The sequence below is a fragment of the Zootoca vivipara genome, chromosome 11 (genome assembly GCF_965207765.1).
Source record: "Zootoca vivipara chromosome 11, rZooViv2.hap1.1, whole genome shotgun sequence".
NCBI lineage: Eukaryota > Metazoa > Chordata > Lepidosauria > Squamata > Lacertidae > Zootoca > Zootoca vivipara.
In genome coordinates, this window is record NC_142594.1 from 45651965 (window position 1) to 45677305 (window position 25341).

At 44.6% G+C, this 25341-nt stretch overlaps 1 protein-coding gene across 3 annotated transcripts in view; it reads left to right on the forward strand.

The window, feature by feature from the left end:
- Positions 1–25341, forward strand: part of ESYT2 (extended synaptotagmin 2) — a 78038-nt gene that overhangs the window by 22885 nt on the left and 29812 nt on the right. For all 3 annotated transcript variants that reach the window (XM_088654157.1, XM_035128852.3, XM_035128853.3), the window contains exons 5-7: positions 2170–2242; positions 2479–2568; positions 22797–22852. In XM_088654157.1, coding sequence (XP_088510283.1) covers positions 2170–2242; positions 2479–2568; positions 22797–22852 — 219 coding nt within the window. The remainder of the gene's footprint in view (positions 1–2169; positions 2243–2478; positions 2569–22796; positions 22853–25341) is intronic.

The following is a 25341-nucleotide window of genomic DNA, read 5'->3' on the forward strand; positions in this document are numbered from 1 at the left end:
GTATTGCATATTCAGAAAATTAAAAAAAATATTTAAAATTAAAAAAGAAGACGGGGATGTTTGGAAATAAACCCTTCTTGTCCCCCCCTTTCTATTAAGTAGATGACAGGATAAATAATGAGTTGCAGGGTTACCCTACACTGCTTTTCATTAACTAGAAAGCTCACATACAACAAAATTTAACAATGTCATTTTTTTGCCTTGAAGTGGTGCTTAAAAGGTTTTTTGGCTGATTGCATGGTTTAACATATAGAACATGCTTTCTCTTTGTTTCACTGAGGCCTTAGATCAGCCTTTGTCAACATGGTGCCCACCAGATGTTTTGGACTAGATCTCCTGCACTGGCTGGGGTTCATAGCTGCCAAGTTCCGGATTGAAAAATCCGGGACCAGCAGCGGCGCGGCACCGGAAGTCACTTCTACACGACTTCCGGACATGCATAAAAGCAAATTCTGGTGCCACTCTGCCCATTTCCAAAATGGGCGCGGTGCCAGAAGTCGCTTCTACGCATGTCCAGAAGTGCGTAGAAGCGACTTCTGGCGTTGCTTTGCCCATTTCCAAAATGTCTGCAGCGCCAGAAGTCGCTTCTACGCACTTCCGGACATGTGTAGAAGTGACTTCTGGCGCCACGACCATTTTGGAAATGGGCAGAGCGGCACCAGAAACATGGCTGCCAGCAGGAGCTACTTTCCTAGGGATTTACGGGAGATAAATCCATTTGGGAGACCAGTGGGAAACGGTAAGAAAATACGGGGGTTTCCCGGGGAAAACGGGGTACTTGGCAGCTATGCTGGGGTTGATGTAAGTTGTAGTCCAAACCATTTGGAGGGCATCGGTTGGCGAAGGCTGGCTTAAAAATGAAAACATACAAATAAGGGGACTTTGGACTTCTCTTTTGAAACTGAGGGGAGTTTCAAAAGCAGTTTGTAATATGGAACAGAGGAGTCTGTTGTTTCAAGAAGGCAAAATCTTACTAGGCATGACTAAAGTAGATATTTGGATAATGGCCAATAACTTTTAAGGTTTTAATAGGGACAAGCAGCACTAACCATAGTTCTTTGCCTTTATACTCTTGTACACTATAAATCTTTCACTCCTTCCCCCTTAAATTGTGTGAAAAGAAACCACATTAGTCATCTTCAAAGTATTCATGGGGACAAATGGTTAATAAACTTCCTAGTAATGTGTAACATGTCTGTCTGTCTGTCATACTTGGGATCTGCATATTAATGTAGCCTTGCATAGTTCACAGACATTATGCACTCGGTGGATAAAATGTTCTGCTTAACTTGGTGTCCAAATAGCAGATCATGTTTCATACAAGCTGTATTGCAAAGACACAGTCCAAGGAATATGGGTTGAAGGGCAATAGTGTCCTTCATGAATTGTATAGGTGCAGCCCGCTAGCCCTTTTCTGATTTGCCTTGTTTACTTCAGTTAGGTATATTTGGTATTGCAAATTAATACAGTACCAAAGAGTCTAATCAATTTAAAAGTTAAAAAAAACGGATATAAAAAGCATCTTTTGCATGTACACAGAATATACCGAGCACTTCATAAGGTTTGGCGAAACATTTTAAATAATGAGCCTAAATGTGATTTCTGGCACCCCCAGTATCAATGAGAAGACCTGCACTGGGAGTGTGTGTTACATAGTGTTTGACAAATGCTAATCATACTGGGAGCTAGACCCATTGAAATTCATGGACCTAAGTTAGTCATGTCCATTAATTTCATTTGGCCTCTTTTGAGTAGATACTAGTTTGATACAACCCATGGTTTCTGATATGTAGAAAAATGCATTACAGAAAATTGTACAAGGGCTGTGATTCAAGGAGGCCATTAACTCCTGCAGAAATTATTCCACATTTGCATCAAGGTTTATAAAGCAGTTCCACCTTTAGCAATGCTTCCCTGCCAAATCAAAGGCTGCTGTTTATAACTGGAATCTAAGCAGAGGCTTGAGAGTTGGAGGAGGCCCTGAAGAGGAAACTACCAGTTAATCTGATGGCTTGTATTTAGCAAAGCAACACTGGGTCACAGCCTAGACCTACTCTCTTTTGGAAAAAGATTTTTAAAATAAACTTGCCATTGATTTCTAAAAGTGGTCATTTATTAATGGGCTTTAATGTTTAATACAAAATTGCAATGTGTCCTTGTGCTTCCCAGTTTTGTCGGCAATTGTGAAATTGACTTGGAGATCAAGAGGTACTACTGCAGAGCTGGTGTGAAAAGTATACAGGTAAGCTGCGTTTTTCCCCTACCTGACACAAAACTAAATTATTTACAGATACAAATGCCATAAAACTCTGCAGTCCTTTCCCCACCCCAAAAAGGAAGCAAACTTTTTAACAATCGTTTTGTTTTGTTCAGCATAGACCTTAAGCATGCAGGTATATTAACAGACTTCTCCATTAACGATGTAGTTCTCTGTATTATTAATTCATGTTTAGTATTCTGAATCTTTCCCCCCTTTAGATTCATGGCACTATGAGAGTTATATTGGAACCTCTGCTTGGGGATATGCCTTTAATCGGAGCACTGTCTTTATTTTTCCTTAGGAAACCGGTAAGTTAAAAATCTCGATTTCTTCATTCTCTGTCTTACAGATTTTTCCTTTTTCACTTCAGTAAACCGGTGCTTAGAATAATTTTCTAAATCTAGGGATGCTGAACGGGAATTTATGGCTTACCCTAGCAATAGGCCAACCATGGTTCTATTTGAGTAATACTGGCCCTGAAAATAACTTTGAGGAGATCAGGAGAGACTAGGCCTCCCTCCACTTCCCCACGGTGGGTTGGTGACAAGTCCATGACTGTAACCACCATATCTTGGTCAGATTCAGACCATACATTTAAAGTGCATGGCTTCCCCCCAAAGCATTCTGGAAACTAGTTTGTCAAGTGTCCTGGAAATCATAGCTCTGTGATGGGTAAACTATAGTTCCCAATATTCTTTGCGGGAAGCCATGTGTATTAAATTATGGTATGGATGCCTCCAGAGTAGAAATCAGGACCCAGACTGGCCTTGGGAGCCCCCACTGGCTGATTCTTGATCAATAAGGTTTTGCTGCCTTCAGTAAAGTTGAAGGTCAGTTTGCTTTTATGGTAAGAGAACTAAAAACTGTAGTACACTTTTCTATTCTGGCCACCCATTTCATGCTTGTAGAAAGTATAATTTCAATAATGAAATGAAAGGCCGTGTTGATACAGTCATGTTTAGGCATCAAAGATTAATGGTGGTGTGTGTATCTGTTGTCATCCTTTTAATATACCAAAATATCCACTGCACCTGAAAGTTGGAATAATTTGTTAAGCAAGCTGTAGTTGGAAACTACTCAAATCCAGTTTTAGTTTCATTACATAATTAACTAAAAGGAAATAAAAACCTGGTGCAACATAATTCAGTTGGACTTTAAACAGTTTATATTCTGCAGATCTGGTGTGCAGTCTAGTACCTCATTTATTAGAATCCCCACTTTTATTTCAAAAAGGGAAATATCCAGACCTCATGGTTGCTGAGAAGATGAAAATGAGTTTGAAAATGCAGTTGTCTTTTGAAGGCTCACAAATCAGATAGGCAGGGATTGTCTGCATGATGAAGTTCCCTTATATGACCCATATCTCTTATTTCCTGCCTCTTTCATTCTCTTTCTCTTTTTCCTCCCCAAAAATATTATGAGCTGCAAAATCCTAAATATTATTTTGTTGATTGTTATTTAAGATGTTCCCAATGTTCCCAAACAATGTACAGTAAAGATACCAGAAAACAGAATGTATAATAGAAATAAATATGTAGGGCAGTATCTAACCAAGTGCTTCTGCTAGCAGAAAGATTTCCACATGCACAGCAAAACCCACAACAGATTTAAGGGATACATGGGGAGATGAGAGGGAGAGGAAGTTCCGCTTTGAAAGTCCTTGCATTATTAGAAGGCAAGAATTGTAGGCGCATGTCTAATTTTGGTTGGAAGCTGATTCCAGTGAGCTCTGTAACTGCTGCAGAGTTATGCAAACTGGAGAGCTTGTATAGGTTTGAGCACGGGAAGGTATTGTAAAGTTCTGCCTGCCAATGCAGATGAAGAAGTGTTTGACCTTGTTCTGTCATCTTCTGTGAAAATCATACTTTTCATTTGGCATCTTGCTTTGCTCTGCTGTCACTCTGATTTCAGTGTATCCTATAAACAACTAAAACTGGAGGTTAGTGCTTATCATCATCTAGAGGTAGGGAATGCCACCCCCCATCCCAGTTATATGGAGTATGCAATATTTGCTTAAAATATCCAGGTGTGAGAAGCGGAGTACAGAAAGGAAAGAAATTTTAACCATTTGTGGGATTTGATTGTAGGTTAGTTTCTAAAGCATTTTTATCCTGCTCTTCTGCTGGGAAAAGTCTCCCAGAGCAGCTTACGTAGGATCAATAAAAACAAAACAGTCTGTGTCTGTACAGTAGTCTTAAAGGCATGATACAAGAGGAAAACAGGAAGAGGAGGGAAGAGGAAAACAAGGCATAGCTGTCAACCCTCCCATTTTCTTATTTCAATCTGTTTCCCGCTGTTAGCCCGGATTGTTAGATATCCTGTAAATTTCCCGGATTTCAAAGGAAGCAGCTCCTCTCCCTCCCTGCTGGCAGGGAGGCTACACTCGCCCCCCCCCCCTGCGAGCGAGCAGCCAGCCGCCGCCCGGTAAAATGCCTTGCTCGGTGGCTGGCTGCTCGCTCACTGGCCGAGTGCTGCCGGAAATCGCCTCTGCACAGAACCGATTTCCGGTGCCACTCTGCCCATGTCTGGGCAGATTTCCCAATACCGATTTCCAGTACCGTGCTGCTGGGTGAGGCTGCTGATCCCTTATTTTCCAATACGGAAGTTGACAGCTATGAAACAAGGGACGCTGGGGAGCACCTCTTCAAGATAACATACTACCGGTAGTTCTAATGACCACGAACTGGAATAGGAGCAGTGAAGGGAGTGAAGAATCCGGAGCTTTTTTCTCAGCAGAACCTATGGAGTGGCCTTGCTTCCTATCTTTCATTCTACAGCTCTGTGAGAACAGGATGCTAGTCTTCATGGGCCCTTGGCCTGATCCAGCAGACTCATCTCATGTTCTTATGCTCTTCATCATAAGAAATACTTCATTGCCCTCGTACTTTATACAAGAAAAAGTTTCTAGGTTGCTTTATCTTGGCAGCTACAACTAATTAGAGTTTACACCTTTTATAATTGCTCATCCTCAGGGTGAGGAAAAGGTAAATTGAAGGAGACAAGTTATCCTTCCAAAGACCACACTCTCTGAGCACAGATCTTCAATATTTTTCCGGGTGAAAAGGATATAAATGGCAGAGCTCTTTGCAAAACAAAACAGGGAGGCACTGGGCATAAAAATTCTGGCTCTATAAATTAATGAAACATCAATCAGAACTGAACTGAGCATGTACAAGGGACTTATTTTTAAAGAGGCAAAGTATAAAAAGAGAGATCAGAGCAAGACGAAGTCTTATAAGAAGTGAAAGGCACCACGATTTCTACAGCTGCAGAATACTACTGCTCTGTTCTTTGGCATCTCTCTAATGAAATTTTGTGCTAGAATATAGTAGGAAACAGCTTTATGGCTCCAGGGTTCAATAAGAACAAGGAGCGTATGTGACTAGAGCAGCCTTTTCCAGTCTGTTGTGCTCCAGACTACAATTCTCATCATCCTTGACCATTGGCCATGAGGCTGATGGGAGTTGGAATCCAGCAACAATCTGGAAAGTAATATTTTGCATCCCGAAAATACCGTTAAAACTTGAATTTCTTAGGATGTAGTAAATTTTGATTTTGCCATGCTAATGCAATTATTCCTAAAAGACCCAATTATTCAAACATGAGAATTTATCACATTGAAAGAGGCTGTAAGAAAGAGGCCTTGGTGAAGCAAAAGAGCAAGGATTTAAGCTGCAACTCAGTGGGTTTAATTTGTGGAAGTGAGTACTTGATTTCCCTATCAGTGCTTAATATGCAACATTTCTTTTTTCCTTTGGTTAGTTCTATGCTTATTTTAGTTCTGTTCATAGGACACTGAAATAACCTCCTTGGCTAAACTTTGCAAACTAGCCACCACCTGCAGTTGTTATTTTTAACATTAAAAAAAGAAGAAGACTTGGAGCAAATTCACTGTTTTTTAAATTGGATTAGCTGGTCTGCCCAAGAAGCAGGTGGCTAATAAAGATGTTAAATTATCCTGTCCAGCTTTGCTACTGTGGTTAGTGGAAAGAAGGTTTATTTGGAAAACGGATTACTGTTTCAGCTGGGGTAATACATGTTAAATAAATTTAAAGGGCATTGCCCCAGGGATGAACTGCTGCATAAGGAAGTATTGGATGTGCTAAATAAGTAATAGTTCCATTATTGGGATGTAGTTGCTATCTTGTTTAAGAATAGGGGAACTTCTATTGACTCCCCCCCCCCCCGTCACCCATATGAGCTTTTATATTCCATTTCTTTTCTCCATATGAAACAAATGAGTAACCTGTTTTGGGGGGAGAAGAATATTGGGTGGGGAGAGAAGGGGGCACTGCTGATTCTGACCCTACCCACTTTTTGGCTTCAGCCTTGCCCATCTCCAGTATACAGCCTCTGATGAATTAGGGAATATAGCTCTTGACATAGAGAGGTGCTTGCTTGCTTGCATTTGTACCCCACACTTTAGGCAAAAAGGCTCCTAGTGGTATACATGCATACATACATACATACATACATACATACATACATACATACATACATACATACATACATGAAAACATACAGTCCCTGTCTTAGTCCCCTCTCCCTCTCTTTCTCTTCCTAATCCTAACACACCTGGGGAAAGGGTCATGGAGGGAAGCTGGAGGGAAATCAAACTCTGGCAACAATTCTTAAACAGTTTGTTCTTATAATTAACAGCTTACGTAGTTCAGAGGTGGAAGGTGCCTGATGAAGCCAAGCTTTTGGAGCTTCCCACATTCTGACGCAGAGACATTTCTGCCCTTAAGGAGCTGGTCCATAGCTCAGTGGTAGGGCGCCTGCTTTGCATGCAGATTGCAGAAGGTCCCCGGGTCAGTCCCCAGCATCTGCAGGTTGGGCTGGGAAGAACTGACTGAAACGCTAGAGAGTTATTGCTCTGGTTATCTCCTGTTTGGACTACTGCAATGCGTTCTATGTGGGGCTACCTTTGAAAGTGACCCAGAAACTACAACTAATCCAGAATGCAGCAGCTAGACTGGTGACTGGGAGCGGCCGCCGAGACCACTTAACACTGGTCCTGAAAGACCTACATTGGCTCCCAGTAAGTTTTTTGAGCACAAATCAAAGTGTTGGTGCTGACCTTTCAAGCCCTAAATGGCCTCGACCCAGTATAACTGAAGGAGCGTCTCCACCCCCATCGTTCAGCTGAGGCCTTCTGGCAGTTCCCTCACTGCAAGAAGTCAGGTTACAGGGAACCAGGCAGAAGGCCTTCTCGGTAGTGAAGCCCTCCCTCCCATCAGATGTCAAGGAAATAACTATCTGACTTTTAGAAGACATCTGTAGGCAGCCCTATTTAAGGAAGTTTTAAATGTTTGATGTTTTAAATTTCTATGGGGAGCCGCCCAGAGTGGCTAGGGAAACTCAGCCAGATGGGTGAGGTTGTTGTTGTTGTTTAGTCATGTCCGACTCTTCGTGACCCCATGGACCACAGCACGCCAGGCACTCCTCTCTTCCACTGCCTCCCGCAGTTTGGTCAAACTCATGTTCGTAGCTTCAAAAACACTGTCCAACCATCTCGTCCTCTGTCGTCCCCTTCTCCTTGTGCCCGCCATCTTTCCCAACATCAGGGTCTTTTCCAGGGAGTCTTCTCTTCTCATGAGGTGGCCAAAGTATTGGAGCCTCAGCTTCACGATCTGTCCTTCCAGTGAGCACTGAGGGCTGATTTCCTTCAGAACAGATAGGTTTTATCTTCTTGCAGTCCATGGGACTCTCAAGAGTCTCCTCCAGCACCATAATTCAAAAGCATCAATTCTTCATTGATCAGCCTTCTCAGTTCTCACTTCCATACATCACAACTGGGAAAACCATACCTTTAACTATACGGACCTTTGTCAGCAAGGTGATGTCTCTGCTTTTTAAGATGCTGTCTAGGTTTGTCATTGCTTTTCTCCCAAGAAGCAGGCGTCTTTTAATTTCGTGACTGCTGTCACCATCTGCAGTGATCAAGGGGCCCAAGAAAGTAAAATCTCTCACTGCCTCCATTTCTTCCCCTTCCTCCTGGCAAATAGAAGGGGAAGAAATGGGTGAGGTATAAGTAATAAATTATTATTATTATTAACTAGATGTAGTAGTGCTGTCTGCTTGCTTCCAGATCTTTTTTTCATTCTCCTCACCCCGCATGAATGAGAGAAATTGCTGGCCCCTCCCCAAGCCTTCTGCACATGCCAAATATCTCTGTATGTGTGTGTTGGTGAGAGTTTGTAAAAAAGAAGAAATAGAGGCCAGCCTAGTAAGCCCAGCCAGTATTTTGTGAACCCCTAGTTTTATAGTTTGCAATAAATTAGACTACAATGTTTTTAAAATGCAGAACTTAAGGGGGATTAGTTTTATGATGCTGTCTCTCTCTCTCTGTCTCTCTCTCTGTCTCTGTCTGTCTCTCTCTCTCCCCGCCCCCAAAAGAGTATATGACAATTTGAAATAACTTTTTGTGTTGGATCAAAATTTTACTACTGTCATTTTGCCATCATCTAAAAAACTTGAGAGAGGTTGCTGCCAAGAAAAGCTTATCCTTCAGTATTTTCATAAGGAGAAGCACAGAGGAATTATTTGGCAACTTGTCGCGGATTTCTTCTCCTCATATTTTCCAGTCCAAACTAACAACTGGCAGTAATTCAGCATACTCCGCAGACAGTATCTGTTGCCGGCCTTGATGACTATATATGGGAACATAGCCTAAATGAATAAATCTGAACATACTTATCTAATGAGTTTGCTTAAGCCTTCTGAGCCATACAGAGATTTTTGTCAGACAGCCCCCACTTTGTACTGGCTGCCGAAATTAGTCATCATCTTTGAGTAAGAGAAGATGGCATACGTAACCGTTATATGTTTATCAAGAGGATATATGTTCAGCTAATTGTGAAGACTTTTAAATGACAGAACAAGCATGAGAAGAATTTCTAAATTTCCTCTGATAGCCTTTTTCCTTATGATTAAAGATTTGAAAGGGAAAGTCCTGTGGCAGCTTAAGGAAGAAAATAAAAAGCCTGTGTCCATATTAGTAAATAGAGCCTGCTTTCTGCAAACTTCAAATTCTCCTCTTTCCTGTTGGAGGCTGGTTCGAGTGGTTGAATGGGGTTGGCTTGCTGTCTGCTGGAGTGTTTATTCCACTGTTGTGAGGCAGACTGGGCCAACACTTTTCCACCCCACTTTTCATACAGTAAGCCTGCAATTTATGCAGGGGTTACGTCCTACAGGTTGCACCTAAAGCCAAAATCGTGTATAGCCAATACACATTGGGTTTAATGGTGAATGGGATTGCTGATGTCATTTTCCCAGATGCACAGCTCCTTTCGGCCCCCTCTTCTTTTTTTTGCCAAGCCCATAAAGCTGAATACGTGCAAATTAAATGCACCTAAGTTTTTATTATTTTTATTTTTATTAGATTTATATACCTCCCTTCATCATAAGATCTCAGGGCAGTTCACAGATGTTGTGAGCTTACTGTATTTTATGAGTGTTTGAAGTGAATTGGAATGAGTGTAGCTGAAAATGTCAGCCCTTTCTTCAAAGTGAAAACGTCTTAAGCCTGCAGGGGGGAGGGACCTGGGTGCTCCTACTTCAAAAATATAATCTCTGCATAGAAAACTAGAAAGTCAAGGTGAAGGCTATACTAAATTCCTTTACATCTTTCTGTATATGGACAGGGGTGTGTGTGTGTGTGTGTGTAAGAGAGAGAGAGAGAGAGAGAGAGAATTGTCATAAGCTGCACACACCTGGAAAACGTTGCATAACCTGGCAAGGATAAAACCTTTCCTGTGCCCTAGTGATGGCTAAAAGCACCATTCCCGTATATGAAGAGAGAAACCTGGAAACACTTGGGAAGAGTTGGAAACATCTGTATCTTTTGCCTGCCACTTCAAAACCATATATTGGGTGGGGTGGGGGGCATTGAATTTGCTATGCATATAGCATTCAGGGTGTATATTTAGAGAGTATAACCCCTGTTACACCATATGCGTCATTTTCTTCCCAAAAAGTATTCCGTGGTGGTCTCCCCTCACCTCACTGCTTCTCTCAATCCTTGCCCCCCACAAAAAAGAAATGTTACACATACTAATCAAAAGAGGCACAGTAACTGCCTCTTCAATGCCTTCTTTGCCTCAGTCTTCTCCAAGAAAGAAAACAACGCCCGACCTGAAGAATATGGAGCAGATGATTCAGCAGGGGAAACACAGCCCAGAATAAGTAAGGAGGTAGTACAAGAATACTTGGCTAGTTTAGATGTATTCAAGTCTCCAGGGCCAGATGAACTACATCCAAGAGTATTAAAAGAACTGGCAGAGGTGATTTCAGAACCACTGGCAATAATCTTTGAAAATTCCTGGAGAACAGGCGAAGTTCCAGCAGACTGGAGGAGGGCAAATGTTGTCCCTATTTTCAAAAAGGGGAAAAGAGAGGACCCAAACAATTACCGCCCAGTCAGCCTGACATCAATACCAGGAAAGATTCTAGAGCAGATCATTAAGCAAACAGTCTGTGAGCACCTAGAAAGAAACTCTGTGATCACTAAAAGTCAGCATGGGTTCCTGAAAAATAAGTCATGTCAGACTAATCTGATCTCATTTTTTGACAGAATTACAAGCCTGGTAGATGAAGGGAACGCTGTGGATGTAGCCTATCTTGATTTCAGCAAGGCCTTTGACAAGGTGCCCCATGATATTCTTGTAAAGAAGCTGGTAAAATGTGGGCTAGACAATGCTACCATTCAGTGGATTTGTAGCTGGCTTACTGACCGAACCCAAAGGGTGCTCATCAATGGCTCCTCCTCATCCTGGAGAGTAGTGACTAGTGGGGTGCCACAGGGTTCTGTCTTGGGCCCAGTCTTGTTCAACATCTTTATCAATGACTTGGATGATGGGCTTGAGGGAATCCTGAGCAAGTTTGCAGATGACACCAAGTTGGGAGGGGTGGCTAACACCCCAGAGGACAGGATCACACTTCAGAATGACCTTAACAGATTAGACAACTGGGCCAAAGCAAACAAGATGAATTTTAACAAGGAGAAATGTAAAGTACTACACTTGGGCAAAAAAAATGAAAGGCACAGATACAGGATGGGAGACACCTGGCTTGAGAGCAGTACATGTGAAAAGGATCTAGGAGTTTTGGTTGACCACAAACTTGACATGAGTCAGCAGTGTGATGCAGCAGCTAAAAAAGCCAATGCAATTCTGGGCTGCATCAATAGGAGTATAGCATCTAGATCAAGGGAAGTAATAGTACCACTGTATTCTGCTCTGGTCAGACCTCACCTGGAGTATTGTGTCCAGTTCTGGGCACCACAGTTCAAGAAGGATACTGATAAGCTGGAACGTGTCCAGAAGAGGGCAACCAAAATGGTCAAAGGCCTGGAAACGATGCCTTATGAGGAACGGCTTAGGGAGCTGGGTATGTTTAGCCTGGAGAAGAGAAGGTTAAGGGGTGATATGATAACCATGTTCAAATATATAAAAGGATGTCATATAAAGGAGGGAGAAAGGTTGTTTTCTGCTGCTCCAGAGAAGCGGACACGGAGCAACGGATTCAAACTACAAGAAAGAAAATTCCACCTAAACATTAGGAAGAACTTCCTGACAGTAAGAGCTGTTCGGCAGTGGAATTTGCTGCCAAGGAGTGTGGTGGAGTCTCCTTCTTTGGAGGTCTTTAAGCAGAGGCTTGACAGCCATCTGTCAGGAATGCTTTGATGGTGTTTCCTGCTTGGCAGGGGGTTGGACTGGATGGCCCTTGTGGTCTCTTCCAACTCTATGATTCTATGATTCTATGAACTCTGCCTTGTTTTTGCAAATATCTCCTTGAACACGATTTTAAAGGGTCACTGAACTGGTTCTTCTGCCCTATGTGTTTTTGTTTTTTAGAGGGGGGAAAATCCATGATCTCTTCTGTCAGTTTTATCTTTGAAGCTTCGGACATTTTGACCTGAGTAGATTTTTATTTTTATATGAATAGACCTTTGTTTTCCTCTTGAAGCAATATTAATCTAATCTAGAGCACCTGAATGTCTTTTATTGATTATGCGCCCCGGATTTTAGCTGTGCCCAAGTCTGGGTATATTATATTTGAGAAATCTGTTGAAATGTCTGTGTGCATCTTCTGTAAAATATTAAAGAGGCCACGGTCTGCTGTGCAGTGCTGCTGAACAAAAAACAATGGAACAGCAATGCGTCTCTTCAGTACCAGAGCTTGATGCATATTATATTTAAATCCTGCATTTCTTCCGTCAAACTCAAGGCAGCATCCATAGGGCTCCCAGGTGGTCTCTGTGACGAATATAGGACTCCTTTGAGTTGTTTATGACTCAATTAGGAGCCACTAATTACCGCCCGGCACGCTTTCTCTAGCGCCTCTGCTCCGTAGACCCGGGCTGGCAGTAAAACACACAGCAGAGTTCTTCTTCTTCTCACACACAGCGAAAGCTTGTATAGCCGTTGGATAAAAAGCCTCTTAAGAACACACAGAGTCCAAAGTGTTCTAATAACTACTGGAGTTTATTCTACAGAGAAAACAACAAACAACCTGGTGAGAGCGCAGACATCTTGCGACCGTCTCCCAGGCAAAAACGAAACCAACTGATACACACAGAAACACTTCTAGTACATTCTGTAACATGATATTCCTCAGTGGTCAGGTGGTACACAGTACACAGTTAACCCCTTCGGTTACTTGTTACTCCTCACACCCCCTCTCACCTGAACACTGGGGATAGCGGGTATCCAAACTTACCCCAAAACCAACCCTTCACAGAATTCCCCATGCCGTTGGAAACTCAAGGGTTTTGTGAACCCATCTGCTAGGTTCTCCTGGCTTGGACAATACCTCAACTTTACCAAGCCTACCTGTATGCTCTGACATACGTTTCGGAAGCGGATGTCTAAGTGTTTGGTTCTGGCCTTGAACTGTCCAGACTCCACCAGTCTCAAAGATGGTTGATTGTCGCCCCAAACAGTGATGGGCTGGCTACAATCACCCCAGATTTCCTGGACCAAACATCTGTAGTACTCCAACTCAGTGCATGTCGCAGACAACGCACAGAATTCGGCTTCCGTGGAAGACATTGCTATTAGGCTTTGCCTGCGCGACCGCCAACCAATCAGGGCATTTCCAAACTTGACTACCAAACCAGTCACTGACTTCCTGTCCTCCTGATTGGCCCAATCAGCATCTGCAAAACAAGTGAGTTGTGGCTCACCTTGCGCTGACATCTCCAAACAATACTCTTTGGTCTCCTGCAAATACCTAAGCACTCTCTTAATGCCATTCCAAGCATGCACGCTAGGTTTTGATGCTTCTCTACTGAGCAAATTGACTGCAAAAGCAATATCTGGTCTGCTCCATTGTGACAAATACAACAGACTCCCTAGCGCTGACTGAAACACTTCAGGACTCTCAAACGCTACTTTGTCCTTCACTTGTGACTCTTTCACAAAGTTTGTCTCCATGGGTGTTCTGACCCCTTTACAGTCAGACATTCTGAACTTCTCAAGCAAATGTTCAATCTTGCCTTTCTGACTGAGCAAAAAACTTCCATCCTCAGTTCTGTCTATCTGCACACCTAGATAAACACTCACTGCACCTAGATTCTTGAGTTTGAACCTCTTGCCTAGCTCCTTTGCAAACTTCTGCACTTGCATCTGGCTCTTTGCTAAGCAAATCAGGTCATCTACATAGACAAGCAACAGTTCTTGCTGTTCTCCTTCACCTCTGAGATACAGACAACTGTCAGCTAGACTCTTCCTGAAACCTAGGCTCTTCAAAACAGAATCAAGACATGAATTCCAATTTTTAGCGGATTGCTTAAGACCGTAGATCGACTTGTGCAGCTTCCACACCTGACCTGGCACGTCACTCTCAAACCCTGGAGGAGGCAACATGTACAACTCCTCCTGGAGGTCAGAGTTCAAATAAGCGGTGTCCACATCAAAGTGGTTGACCACTAGGCCTCTCTGCGCTGCAGTCGCTAAAAGCATCCTGAAAGATTCCGATCTCGAAGTCGGACTAAAGACATCTGTGTAGTGGATTCCTTTCTTCTGAGTAAAACCTCTAGCCACTAATCTAGCCTTGTACTGAGGCTCTCCAGTCACTGTGGGTTTCAGCCTGTAGACCCACCTACAACTGACTGCTTTCTTGCCTTCTGGCAACTGTGTGAGACTATACACACCAAGAGATTGCATGGAGTTCAACTCTTTCTCCATTGCAACTTTCCACTTACCAGCTTCCTCTACTGACAACTGTTGCACCTCTTCAAAGCTTTCAGGCTCACACACTGCTAGGTTCGCCCATACACTGACAGCTGAAAACCTTTCAGGTGGTTTACCTTTCGTGGTGCGTTTTGAACGCCTTGGTCCCACATCCTCCCCCTCTAAATCCGAACTGCTTGTCTCTGACTGTGGCTCTCTCGGACTAGCAGCACTGTCAAGAGACTTACTACGCTTTGCAGCCCCCTCTGGGCTTGCTTTGGGTGAAGTGGGTGACCTACCACGTTTGCTGTACTTCCCAGGCTTGACCTGGGGTGAAGTCGGTGCGCTTCTGACTACTTGCTTCACTTCCCTAGGAGCTACACCACTTGGACCAGCTGCCTGACCTGGATCTGGTCCTGCAGCACCTGGAACTCCAGCATCAGCCACCTGAGTTTCCTCTTCCTGGTCAAAACCTGAAGATCAGTCAAGAAGAACTTCGGGGTTAGCATGAATGCGTCTCCAGCCCTCTTGTTCACAGAACGTAGCACTCCTGCTAATGTGAACGCGGGTTTGGTCCCCCTCTGCTGGTACAAACCTCCAAGCCTTTGAGTTTGGTTCGTAACCACAGAAGATCATTTTCCTGGATCTTGATCCTCCCTTTCTGCGCTTCTGCTTCGGAATTAGAACCCAAGCCTCACACCCAAAAGTTCTGAAATAGTGCACCTTCGGAACTTTGCCATACAACATGTAGTAGGGTGTGTTTTCCACAACTGAATTAAAAGCGCGGTTTGAACAGTAATTCACAAATTTATAAGCCTCCCCCCAAAACTTCTGGGGTAGTCCTGCATCAAACAACGTTGCCTCTACCAGTTCAGACAGCGTTCTAAATTTTCTTTCAGCTAAACCATTTTCCTGTGGACTAAAAGGGGCGGTTTTCCTGTGCCTAATTCCCTTGCTGCGGAAGAACCCTTGTAGTTCTGCACTCAAAAACTCTCCCGCCCTGTCACTCTGGAAACACTGGACAGTGACGGAGAACTGCAGTTCTACTTCGGCTACCCACTCCTGTATCACTCTGGCAGCCTCCCCCTTCTCTTTCAGTGTTATGACCCAAGAAAAATGGCTGAAATCATCCAGAAGACACAAAACATATTTTGAACCACCTAAACTTGACGTTGACATCGGCCCAGAAATATCCAAGTGCACTAACTGAAATGGTTTTGTGCTCTTCCTTTCAGACCTAGGATAAGAGCATCTCTTCGTCTTCGCTTTCGCACATGCGCGGCACTGCAAGTGTTTATGACATGGCTTGAACCTGCAACCTTTGACAAAATCAGGGGCTTTTTTCACATAAGGAAAAGACATGTGACAATATCTTCTATGCCAAGCATGAATACAATCCTCATGAATAGCGCCCTCTGTGCCCTTTGGGGTATTTGCACTTTTAGCCTGAGCATCACCAGTGTTACTTCCACCTGCTTGCCCCCTCCCATCTAGGACAAACAGACCATCAGACCCAACAGTAACGCTTACCAGCTCAGCCCCATCTCTGGCAATTTTGCAAACACCATTGGCAAAACTTATTTCAAAGCCCTCACGCAATAAGCAAGACACACTTAAGAGACCATTCTCCATGCCTGGTACAACATAAACATCAAGGTTAGTGTCTAAGCATTGCATATAAAAAACACCCTTGCTTTTAATTGTTCCAGAAGAACCATCAGCAAGATGCAGGCTTTTTTCATCTTCAAGTGGCCTGCAGTTCAGGATCTGTCCTGAAGGCGGTACAAGATGATGGGTGCTGCCTGAGTCGATAATAAAAGTGAAACTGTCCTGCCCTTTGTTTCTAACCGTTGCTAAGGCAGCAGAAAGATGTTGGCTGGCAGGCTTATCTGTAGTCTTCCCACGTCCTCTGCCTCGGCGCTGCTGGCTGGTCCCACAACTACGTCCGCTGGGTTGCCTGGCACCTGGCTGAGTGACCTTGGCTGCTTCCGGAGCTGGGCAGAATCTCGCTACGTGCCCAGGCTGCTGGCACCGAAAACAAAGCCTTGTTGCGCACGCACTCACAGTGGATTCCTCAGTGCTTTTTCCTGCACCCCCACTGGCTTCTCTGCGCCCACGGCCCCCCTTCTCAGCCGATTCTTTCTGGCGTCGCAGTTCCTCATCCGCCAAACGACCAGAAACGTAAGCAAGCGTAAGCTCACCTTCAGGCATTGCCTCAAACGTTAAGCACAAATGCTCATAGACGTTTCCCAGACTAGACAGCAAGATCAAGGCATTGACACAGACTTGCTTGGCTTCAACAAAGTTGCTGCATCATTCACCTTCATTCTTGGGACCACATAACACATTTTTAAAGGAGATAACACAAATACACTTATAAAATCCCAAGAACTTTAAAGTAACACTGACAATGTAACACAGAGGCGCCGGATAAAGATCTACCCAAACAGGAAGCCCTGGATGACAAGGGAGGTACAGGGCTTGCTAAAGGCAAGAAATACTGCTTTTAGAAGTGGAAATAGGATGCTGTACAGCTCAGCCAGAGCGGATTTAAAGAGAGGTATCCGGGTGGCCAAAGAGGCATACATACAGCGGCTGGGGGATCACCTACAGAATAATAACACCAGGCAGGTGTGGCAAGGTGTACAGGAATTGACGGGGCAAAAATCCAAATATTCCTTGGTGGACGAGGGAGGGGCATCCCTTGCAGAGGAGTTGAATGTCTTTTCCCGCTTTGAAGCAACATCTGCAGCGACACCTGTGGAGGCTAGGCCACCATCACCACCGTCACCATCATCGGTGCAAAGGAATGTGGTATTCAATGTGGAGGAAGGAGAGATGAGGAAGGTGCTGAAGGGAATCAACTCAAGGAAGGCTACAGGGCCAGATGGAGTAGCTGGAAGGGTCTTGAGAGACTGCGCAGACCAACTAGCAGGAGTCTTCACTGGGATTTTAAATCGATCCCTAGCCCAGGCTACTGTCCCATCTTGCCTGAAGTCTTCTATTATTGTTCCAGTACCAAAAAAATCCAATCCGGAGAATCTGAATGACTTTCGTCCATTAGCACTTACACCCATAATTATGAAGTGCTTTGAAAAGCTGGTACGAAATTATGTCATTGCCTCCTACCAGAGGGACTGAACACATTCCAATTTGCCTACAAAACAAAAAGATCACCAGAGGATGCCATGGCGATTGCCCTCCAAGCTGTTCTTGCACATTTGGAGCAGCGGGGGAGCTATGCCAGACTGCTTTTTGTAGATTTCAGCTCGGCATTCAATACCATTCTACCGCGACGTCTGATAACTAAATTGGGAAATCTGGGGCTCCCGCTATCACTCTGTGGGTGGATACTGGACTTTCTTTCAGATCGCTCCCAGAGGGTCCGGTTGGGCCCTTATATGTCTAACATGCTTAGGACTAACACAGGAACACCACAAGGATGTGTGCTTAGTCCGCTCCTTTATACTCTTTATACGTATGATTGTGTCGCTGCCCACCCTAGAAACAGGGTTGTCAAATTTGCAGATGACACAACCGTGATTGGGCTCATCTCTGATAAGGAGGGTGAAACGGACTATAGAGATGAGGTGGAGCGGCTGACAGAGTGGTGCAGAGTTAATAACTTGCTCATAAATACAAAGAAAACAAAGGAGCTTGTGGTGGACTTTAGGAGACAGAAGAACGAGGTCCAACCACTTTTGATTGACGGAATTTGTGTGGAGAGGGTAACAACGTTTAGATTTCTAGGCATTGAGTTACAGGAGGATCTGTCCTGGAGTGTTAATACAAGGGGGCTTGTGAAGAAGGTGCAGCAGAGACTGTATTTTTTGAGAATTTTAAGGAAAAACCATCTTCCACAAAAGCTGCTGCTTGCCTTCTATCACTGTGCCATACAGAGCGTGCTCACGTACGGTTTATGTGTGTGGTACGGAAGCTGTACTTCCCAGGACAGAGCAGGGCTGTGTAGAATTATTAAAACAGCAGAGAGCATCATTGGCTGCTCACTCTTCACCTTAGAACAAATCTATACCACCAGGTGCCATAGAAAAGCACTAGACATATCAAGAGATCCAACGCACCCTGGTCACCATTTCTTTCAGCTCCTGCCATCGGGATGGAGATATAGAACTATGCAGGCAAGAACGAGCCGTCTCAGGAACAGTTTCTTCCCTAGAGCGATTTTGGCCTTAAATGGAAAGCCTGGACTTTGAAGTCATCTTATTTTACTTGTTATTTGTATTATATTTACTGTTTTTAATTAGGTTTTGTAATTTTGGATTATGCGGAATGCTTTATCTGAGTGGATGTAGCAACCGAGTAATTTCGTTGTTCCCGCAAGGGGACAATGACAATAAAGATATCTTAATCTTAATCTTAATACTTTTTTGAAACTTCTGTGTCTAATCTCTTGGTCTGTGGGTGTTCAAGATCCCCTGTTTCTAATAGATTGATCTGTTGTGGAATTTTCAATATACTAAGTCTCTCTCTGTGTGTGTGTGTGTGTGTGTGTGTGTGTACGCACACACACACACACACACACACACACACACACACACACAGAGAGAGAGATGCCAGAGGTGCTTTGTGGCAAGAGAGTAATGGCATTTAGCAAAAAACACAAAACTGACAGCCTTGCAGAAGCATGATGCAATTCTATAATAGGATATTAAAACAAAGGCACAAGGTTGAGAGATTTCTAAGTAAACTCCCTACCATCTCCACAACTGTGTTTAAAGTTTAATGCAGACTTGTACACTTGGCAAGTTTGAGGCATCCTTTTTACCTGTTAGTGCCACGTTTCGCTAGCAGTCCTTTGGCAGTACTAGTTGACCTTTTGCAGTGAGCTAGTAACAAAGAATTTTATTAGGTGCAGAGTCAAAGGGGGGTGGGGGTGGAACAACACCACAAAAAAAGAGGAGCCGGATTGAGCAATTATTCCCAGTCTTGATTTAAAACCAAACACATGGGGGTGGGGGAAATGGGAATCTATGGCTGAAGGACTGTCAAATCCAAAGCCATGCTGCTCAGGGCAGAAGGGGTGGGGCGGGCAGCTGAAGGGAAGAAAAGTTTGGCAGCTAAAAGGCTGGCGTATTTCCCCTTGTGGAACACACCTCTGTATTCTAACACCTCACTTGCTGCCTCCTCCAACAACAGCTGCAAAGCTGCAGCAGCACTTCCGGCATCTATGCGGCTCGTGCAGCAGTATGCTTGCTGAAGTGTTGTGGCCTGGACTGGCTGCTTCTCCACTTGCTCAGACAGTCAGGAGCCTTTCTAAACAGTGCTGTCTGTGACTTGCCAGGAGAACGGCCAGGCCAGGCCAGCAGCATGCCAACATTGGGCTTAGGAAAACTGAAATGGTTGGGATGTGGGGGCTGCCATTGCCTGCCCCAGCATCTGCTGCCTGAGGCAGCCACTTCACACTTTCAAATGGTAGAGCCAGCCTTGCCTGCAAGGAGGTTGCTAGGCGGGGGGCTCTCATAGGTGTGCCAAAGTTCTAGGTTTTCTCTGATAAATTGTTCTGTATAATCAATACCCGTATTTTTCCGTGTATAAGACTAGGTTCCCCCCCCCGAGAAATAAGTCAAAAATTAGGGGGCGTCTTATACAGTGGTACCTCAGGTTAAGAACTTGATTTGTTCCGGAGGTCCGTTCTTAAACCGAAACTGTTTGTAACCTGAGATACCACGTTAGCTAATGGGGCCTCCTGCTGCTGCCACAACGCCACCACGTGATTTCTGTTCTCATCCTGAGGTAAAGTTCTTAACCCGAGGTACTATTTCTGGGTGAGCAGAGTCTGTAACCTGAAGCGCCTGTAACCTGAGGTACCACTGTACCATACCTGCCAAGTCTCCCACTGAAAAATGCGGGATCAACGGCGGCACGGTACCGGGGGTTGCGTAGAAGCAACTTCCGGGGCCGCTCTGACCATGTGTGGGCACCAGAAATAGGGCAGAGCGGCACCAGAAGTCGCTTCTACGCATGCCCGGCGGCCATCTTGGTGGTGGCCGCATGGCGGTAGCCACCACCAAGATGGCCGCCGGGCATGCGTAGAAGCGACTTCTGATGCCGCTCTGCCCTATTTCCAGTGCCTACACATGGGCAAAGCAGCACCCAAAATGGAGGCTCCCTGGCAGGTAGGAAATCCGGGGGATTTCCGGGATTTTTCTCTATTCGGGAGAACAGCGGGAAACGGATTAAAATCCGGGGTTTCCCCGCGAAAAACGGGGTACTTGGCAGCTAAGCACTGTACATGGATAGTGCTGAGGGTGGGCTGGTGATTGGTTGTTGCCGCAAAAATAGGGGGCGTCTTAAACAGAAAAATACAGCAATTAAAAGAATGATTTCAGAAGTTCTCAAAGAAGGCTTAGGTTTGGGGTGTGTGTACCGTGTTTCCCCCTTTTTAAGACACCGTCTTATAACTTTTTCCCCTCAAAAAACCACATGGTGTCTTATTTTCAGGGGATGTCTTAGTTTTATTATGTTTTTATGGTACCTATGGTTCCGGGCAGTGGGGCGGCAGGCCTCCTCGGCATGGCCAGGAAGAGGCCAGGCCGCTGGCTCGGCGCTCCGCCCAGTGATGCCTTTGTCGTGGTTTATTTAATCCCACCCCACCCCCAGCCAACCGCTCCGAGGTTCCTGCTGCTTTATTTGGGGGGGGGGCGTGTTTCGCGAAATAAACGCATGAGGATGAGGAGGGCTGAGGGATCCCGCCCGGCCTTAGGCAGGCCACCCGCGCGCCTTCCACCCACCGCATGAGGCCGGCCTCCGGGGAATGCGGGGCCCGGGCAAGGCAGCACCGAGAGCCCCCACGGCCGCCGGGAGACGTGACGCAGCCGCCGCCCACGCAGCCATCACCCTCGCTGCCGCGTCCCTTTCATGCCTCTTGCTCAAAGCGAGGCACGGCGTTCACTGCACTTGGAAGGAGCCGGGTGCCCATGGATCATGCAGCAAGGGCCCTCCCGACTCCTTCCCAGGCGCCCCTTTCTCCTCCTCCTTGCCGGTTCCGGGCGGTGGGGTGGCAGGCAGGAAGAGGCCAGGCTGCTGCGGCGCTCTGAGCGTTCGGCGCTCTGCAAGGCGCTGCTGGGCGCTCCGAGCGCTCGGCGTGGCAGAGCGCTCCGCTCTGCAGCCGCCGGTACCGGGCGCTGGGGAGGCAGGCCTCCTCACCGGGTGCTCCGGCGGTGCAGAAGGGGCCAGCAGTGCTCCCGCCGCTGCCTGTTGCCCTGGTGGCGCAACACCGCTCTGCCTTGGGCCATGCAGCCCACGACGCTCCGGCGGCGCGGAAGGGGCCAGCAGCGCTCCCGCCGCCGCCCGTCACTCCAGCCGTGCAGAAGCGCCCGCGGGCCTCCCGCCGCCGCTCAGCCTTGGGCCATGCAGCCCCCAGGGGCGAGCAGCGGCCTCGACTCCGCCTGGCCCAGCAGCAGCAGCAACAGCAACAGCAGCGGGAGGACAAGGACAGCGCTGCTGTCCGGTCCCGCTGCCTCAAGGCGAGCGGCGCTGCTGCGTGAAGGTATGGCTTATTTTCAGGGGGTGTTTAATATTGAACAAATGCTTTAAAAGCCTGCTATGGCTTACTTTCTGACTACGGATTAAAAAAGGGGAAACACGGTATGTGTGAGAAGCTTGGCTCTTTGTTGAGTTGACTGTTTTCCTCATGACTTTTAATCTGTTCTGTGCAGCCAATGGCTAGGGACGGTTGCAAACAGGCCACAGTTACAGTTTAAGATACCCTCTTTTATAATGAGAGAAAACTAGAGCCAACATTATGTTACTAATGTGCATTATTTCTTAATATGCAATGTTACGTAATCTTGCAATAAGTTTAGCAACTATTTTTGTAGCCGTTAGCTACAGTCCTTAAGACACTTCACTTTTAAGAGTAGGCGTGCTTGATTTCTAATGGAAATGATTTCCACAGTAAATTTGTCTTAGAATAGCAGCCTAGCACGTTTTATGCAAGTAACTATTCTGAGGGTCATCCTGATCTTGATCTGTAGGTATAAATAGTTTGCCTTGTATCCTTCCTGACGTTGGACAGTACTCATAAAGGGACTAAAACAAATGCTTTCCTTCATTTCAGATTTTGGCTGAAATTTGCATGTGTGTTAGTGTTAAACTGATTGCTTCCTGCCATCTAGCCTCTGGGATAGCTCAGTCGATAGAGCAAGAAACTCTTAATCGCAGGGTTGTGGGTTCAAGCCACACTTTGGGGAGGGGGAGATTTCAGGTCCTTCGTGGTCCTGTCCCAACTTTACAATTCCGCGATTCTATTATCCTTACGGCTATCAGAATGCATGACCCTTTGTTCTGTTTCTTAAGCACTGGGCAACATTTAAAATTGTTTTTTTTCATGTCTTCAGCTTTTGGAAATTAACTGGACAGGACTGACCAATCTTCTGGATATTCCAGGACTAAAGTAAGCCGAAAATTGAATATGAAACTATTTTTTAAAATAAGTGTTTGTGTGTGTGTGTGTGTGTACAAAATTACACAAGATAATTCCAAAGAAATAAATGTTTGTGTTCCATCTGGTCTCTGCTATACTTTTTGGGAAACTGCCAATGTGATAGGTTGAGTTGATAAACACACTACATCTAAACATTGGGATTGGGCAGTGCTTAACCATAGCCCTCAGTGATATCTTGAAAACTTTAGAAGAAGAGGGATTGACAAATGTTCTGGCTTTTAGCTTTTTCAATGTGCATGCACGTAAGTTTTTTAATGATTTTTTTAAAGACAACAGTGGTAGTAGATAAGAATTTGCAAATTGAACGGTACAAAAAGGCTTGCAGTCATGGGTAAGGAAAGTACATATGGGGCGTTGGAAATGCTCCTAAAGACCCAAGCTAGCTGTTTTGCAAGCTGCAAACTGCATCTTGTACAGTTTGTTTTGAGTTCCAAAACCAGCCAAAAGAGTTGCAAAATTATAGGTGGCAAAGGTTAACTTTGCTTTGCTGTGAGCTTTCTGGTGAATAGCATCATTTGTAATTTTCAGCAGTATAACATTTGGAAGAAAACAAGGTGTTTCTATGCAGGAAAAAAACTGCTAGCATTCTAGCTATATTTGGCTCACCCATCCAAAGGAAAGAATGCAGTCAGTCTACTTTTGTTGCAGTCAAGAGAAGTCCCAGACTTGAGGTGGTGCATATTTGAGGCTAACTTGAAAAGCTCCACCCAGTACTGTAAACTCTGAAATCTTATGCTTACTGTTGATTAATTTCTCTCTCCTTCTTGAGCTCTCCATTTGGGACAAGCTTCTTGTGAATCTCTCTGTAAAACTTTCAGGCATAACTGAGTATCTTTGTTTCTTATTGCTGTCTCCAAATGCAGTAAGAAATTCTTAAGGTTGCTTTATTACAGTACTTTTGAGAGGGTGGGGAGAGACTATGCCAGCTTTTTTGTTGTTGATTGCCTCTTGATGAAATTAATTGGGGTGGGGTGGGGGATGCAACATTTAGGTTTCTTTTACAAAAACTTATTGCAGAAGTTCATCGCAGACTCTAATTATAACTTGCAGCCATGTGGCCATTTCCACTGGTTGGGCATGTTGGTGCCCCAGTTTGTCCTGCTGTGCATTTAATGATGTGCACGAAGCACCTGCTAGCACCTGCAAATGTGTTTACATAATTACTCACTGTGTTGTGGCAGTATGGTGCTCTTGAGTCAGCAGATCCTCACACTAAAGCATAGCCGGCTTTTGTGGGAGCCTGCCCACTCCCTGGTTGGATATTGATTCCATCCCTCCAACCTCTGGAAATCTTTATTTCACAGTCACACTGGGATCGTTCATATCAACTTATTTTTAGGAAGTGACTAACTACCTTGAATACCCGCAAATCCAGACTAAATTGACCTATGTGAAAATAAAAATTGTGCTTTCTTTTTTTATATTTTTAAAACGAAAGTGTTGGCTGACTTGTTAAAAGCCTTTAAAAATGTTTTTAAATTGACCGTTGGCTCAAAGCTATAAAATATTGTGCAACTTCCTAGTAGAGAGAGAAAATATAAATAAGCTAATGACTTTATATGATTTCAGTGAATCCAAGTGTTAAGGTGCCGTGTTTCTCCGAAAATAAGACACCGTCTTATATTTATTTTTCCTCAAAAAAACAACAACACCAAAACAACAACAACACTATGGCTTATTTTCAGGGGATGTCTTATATCCCTTGAATGCTTAAAAATCCTGCTATGACTTATTTTATGGCTACATTGTCTTTTCGGAGAAACAGGGTAGTATGCCTGCATTCTACTTCTGTTCCTTTGAGTAAAGTGTATTATTACCGGTATTAATGTTTTCAAAACTTCCAAACGCAGTGCTGCAGACTAGCTTCTCTCCTCATATAAAATTTAAACACTGTGTGTGGTGTTCATTTGATCTGTACTGATATCAATAGGGCTCAAATGTTTTCTTGGATGCCACAGTAAAAAAGTGAAAGTCTAAGTTCTGAAGAGCTCTAGCTACAAGGCTAGATGAAACATTACAAGGATTGCACACCTATCAGTTGTTTTCAGAGAGAGAATATGCTCCTCCAATCTACTTAGCCTCACTCTATTGTTTTCACCATCATTTAATAATGTAATAATGTCACATGAGACTCGCACATTCTCTTTTCTTTCCCTTATCTGGCATTCAGCTTCTCTGTACACTTAATAGTTTTGAAAAATGGCTATATAAACTGGTTGGATGATGAAAGGCATGGCCATTTCCCATTGTTGACTCTTTCCCACTGTTTGCCTGCCTGCTTGTTGCAGTACTGTAGACTGGTTGTAATATTTTATACCGATGTTCTGAAAAATTCTGATTCCTGATCAGAATGGATGGTGTACTACATTAGTACCTAATTTGCCAAGCGTAGACTTCCCATAGCATCTTCCTGCCCTCGCAAAAAATTATTACGAAAG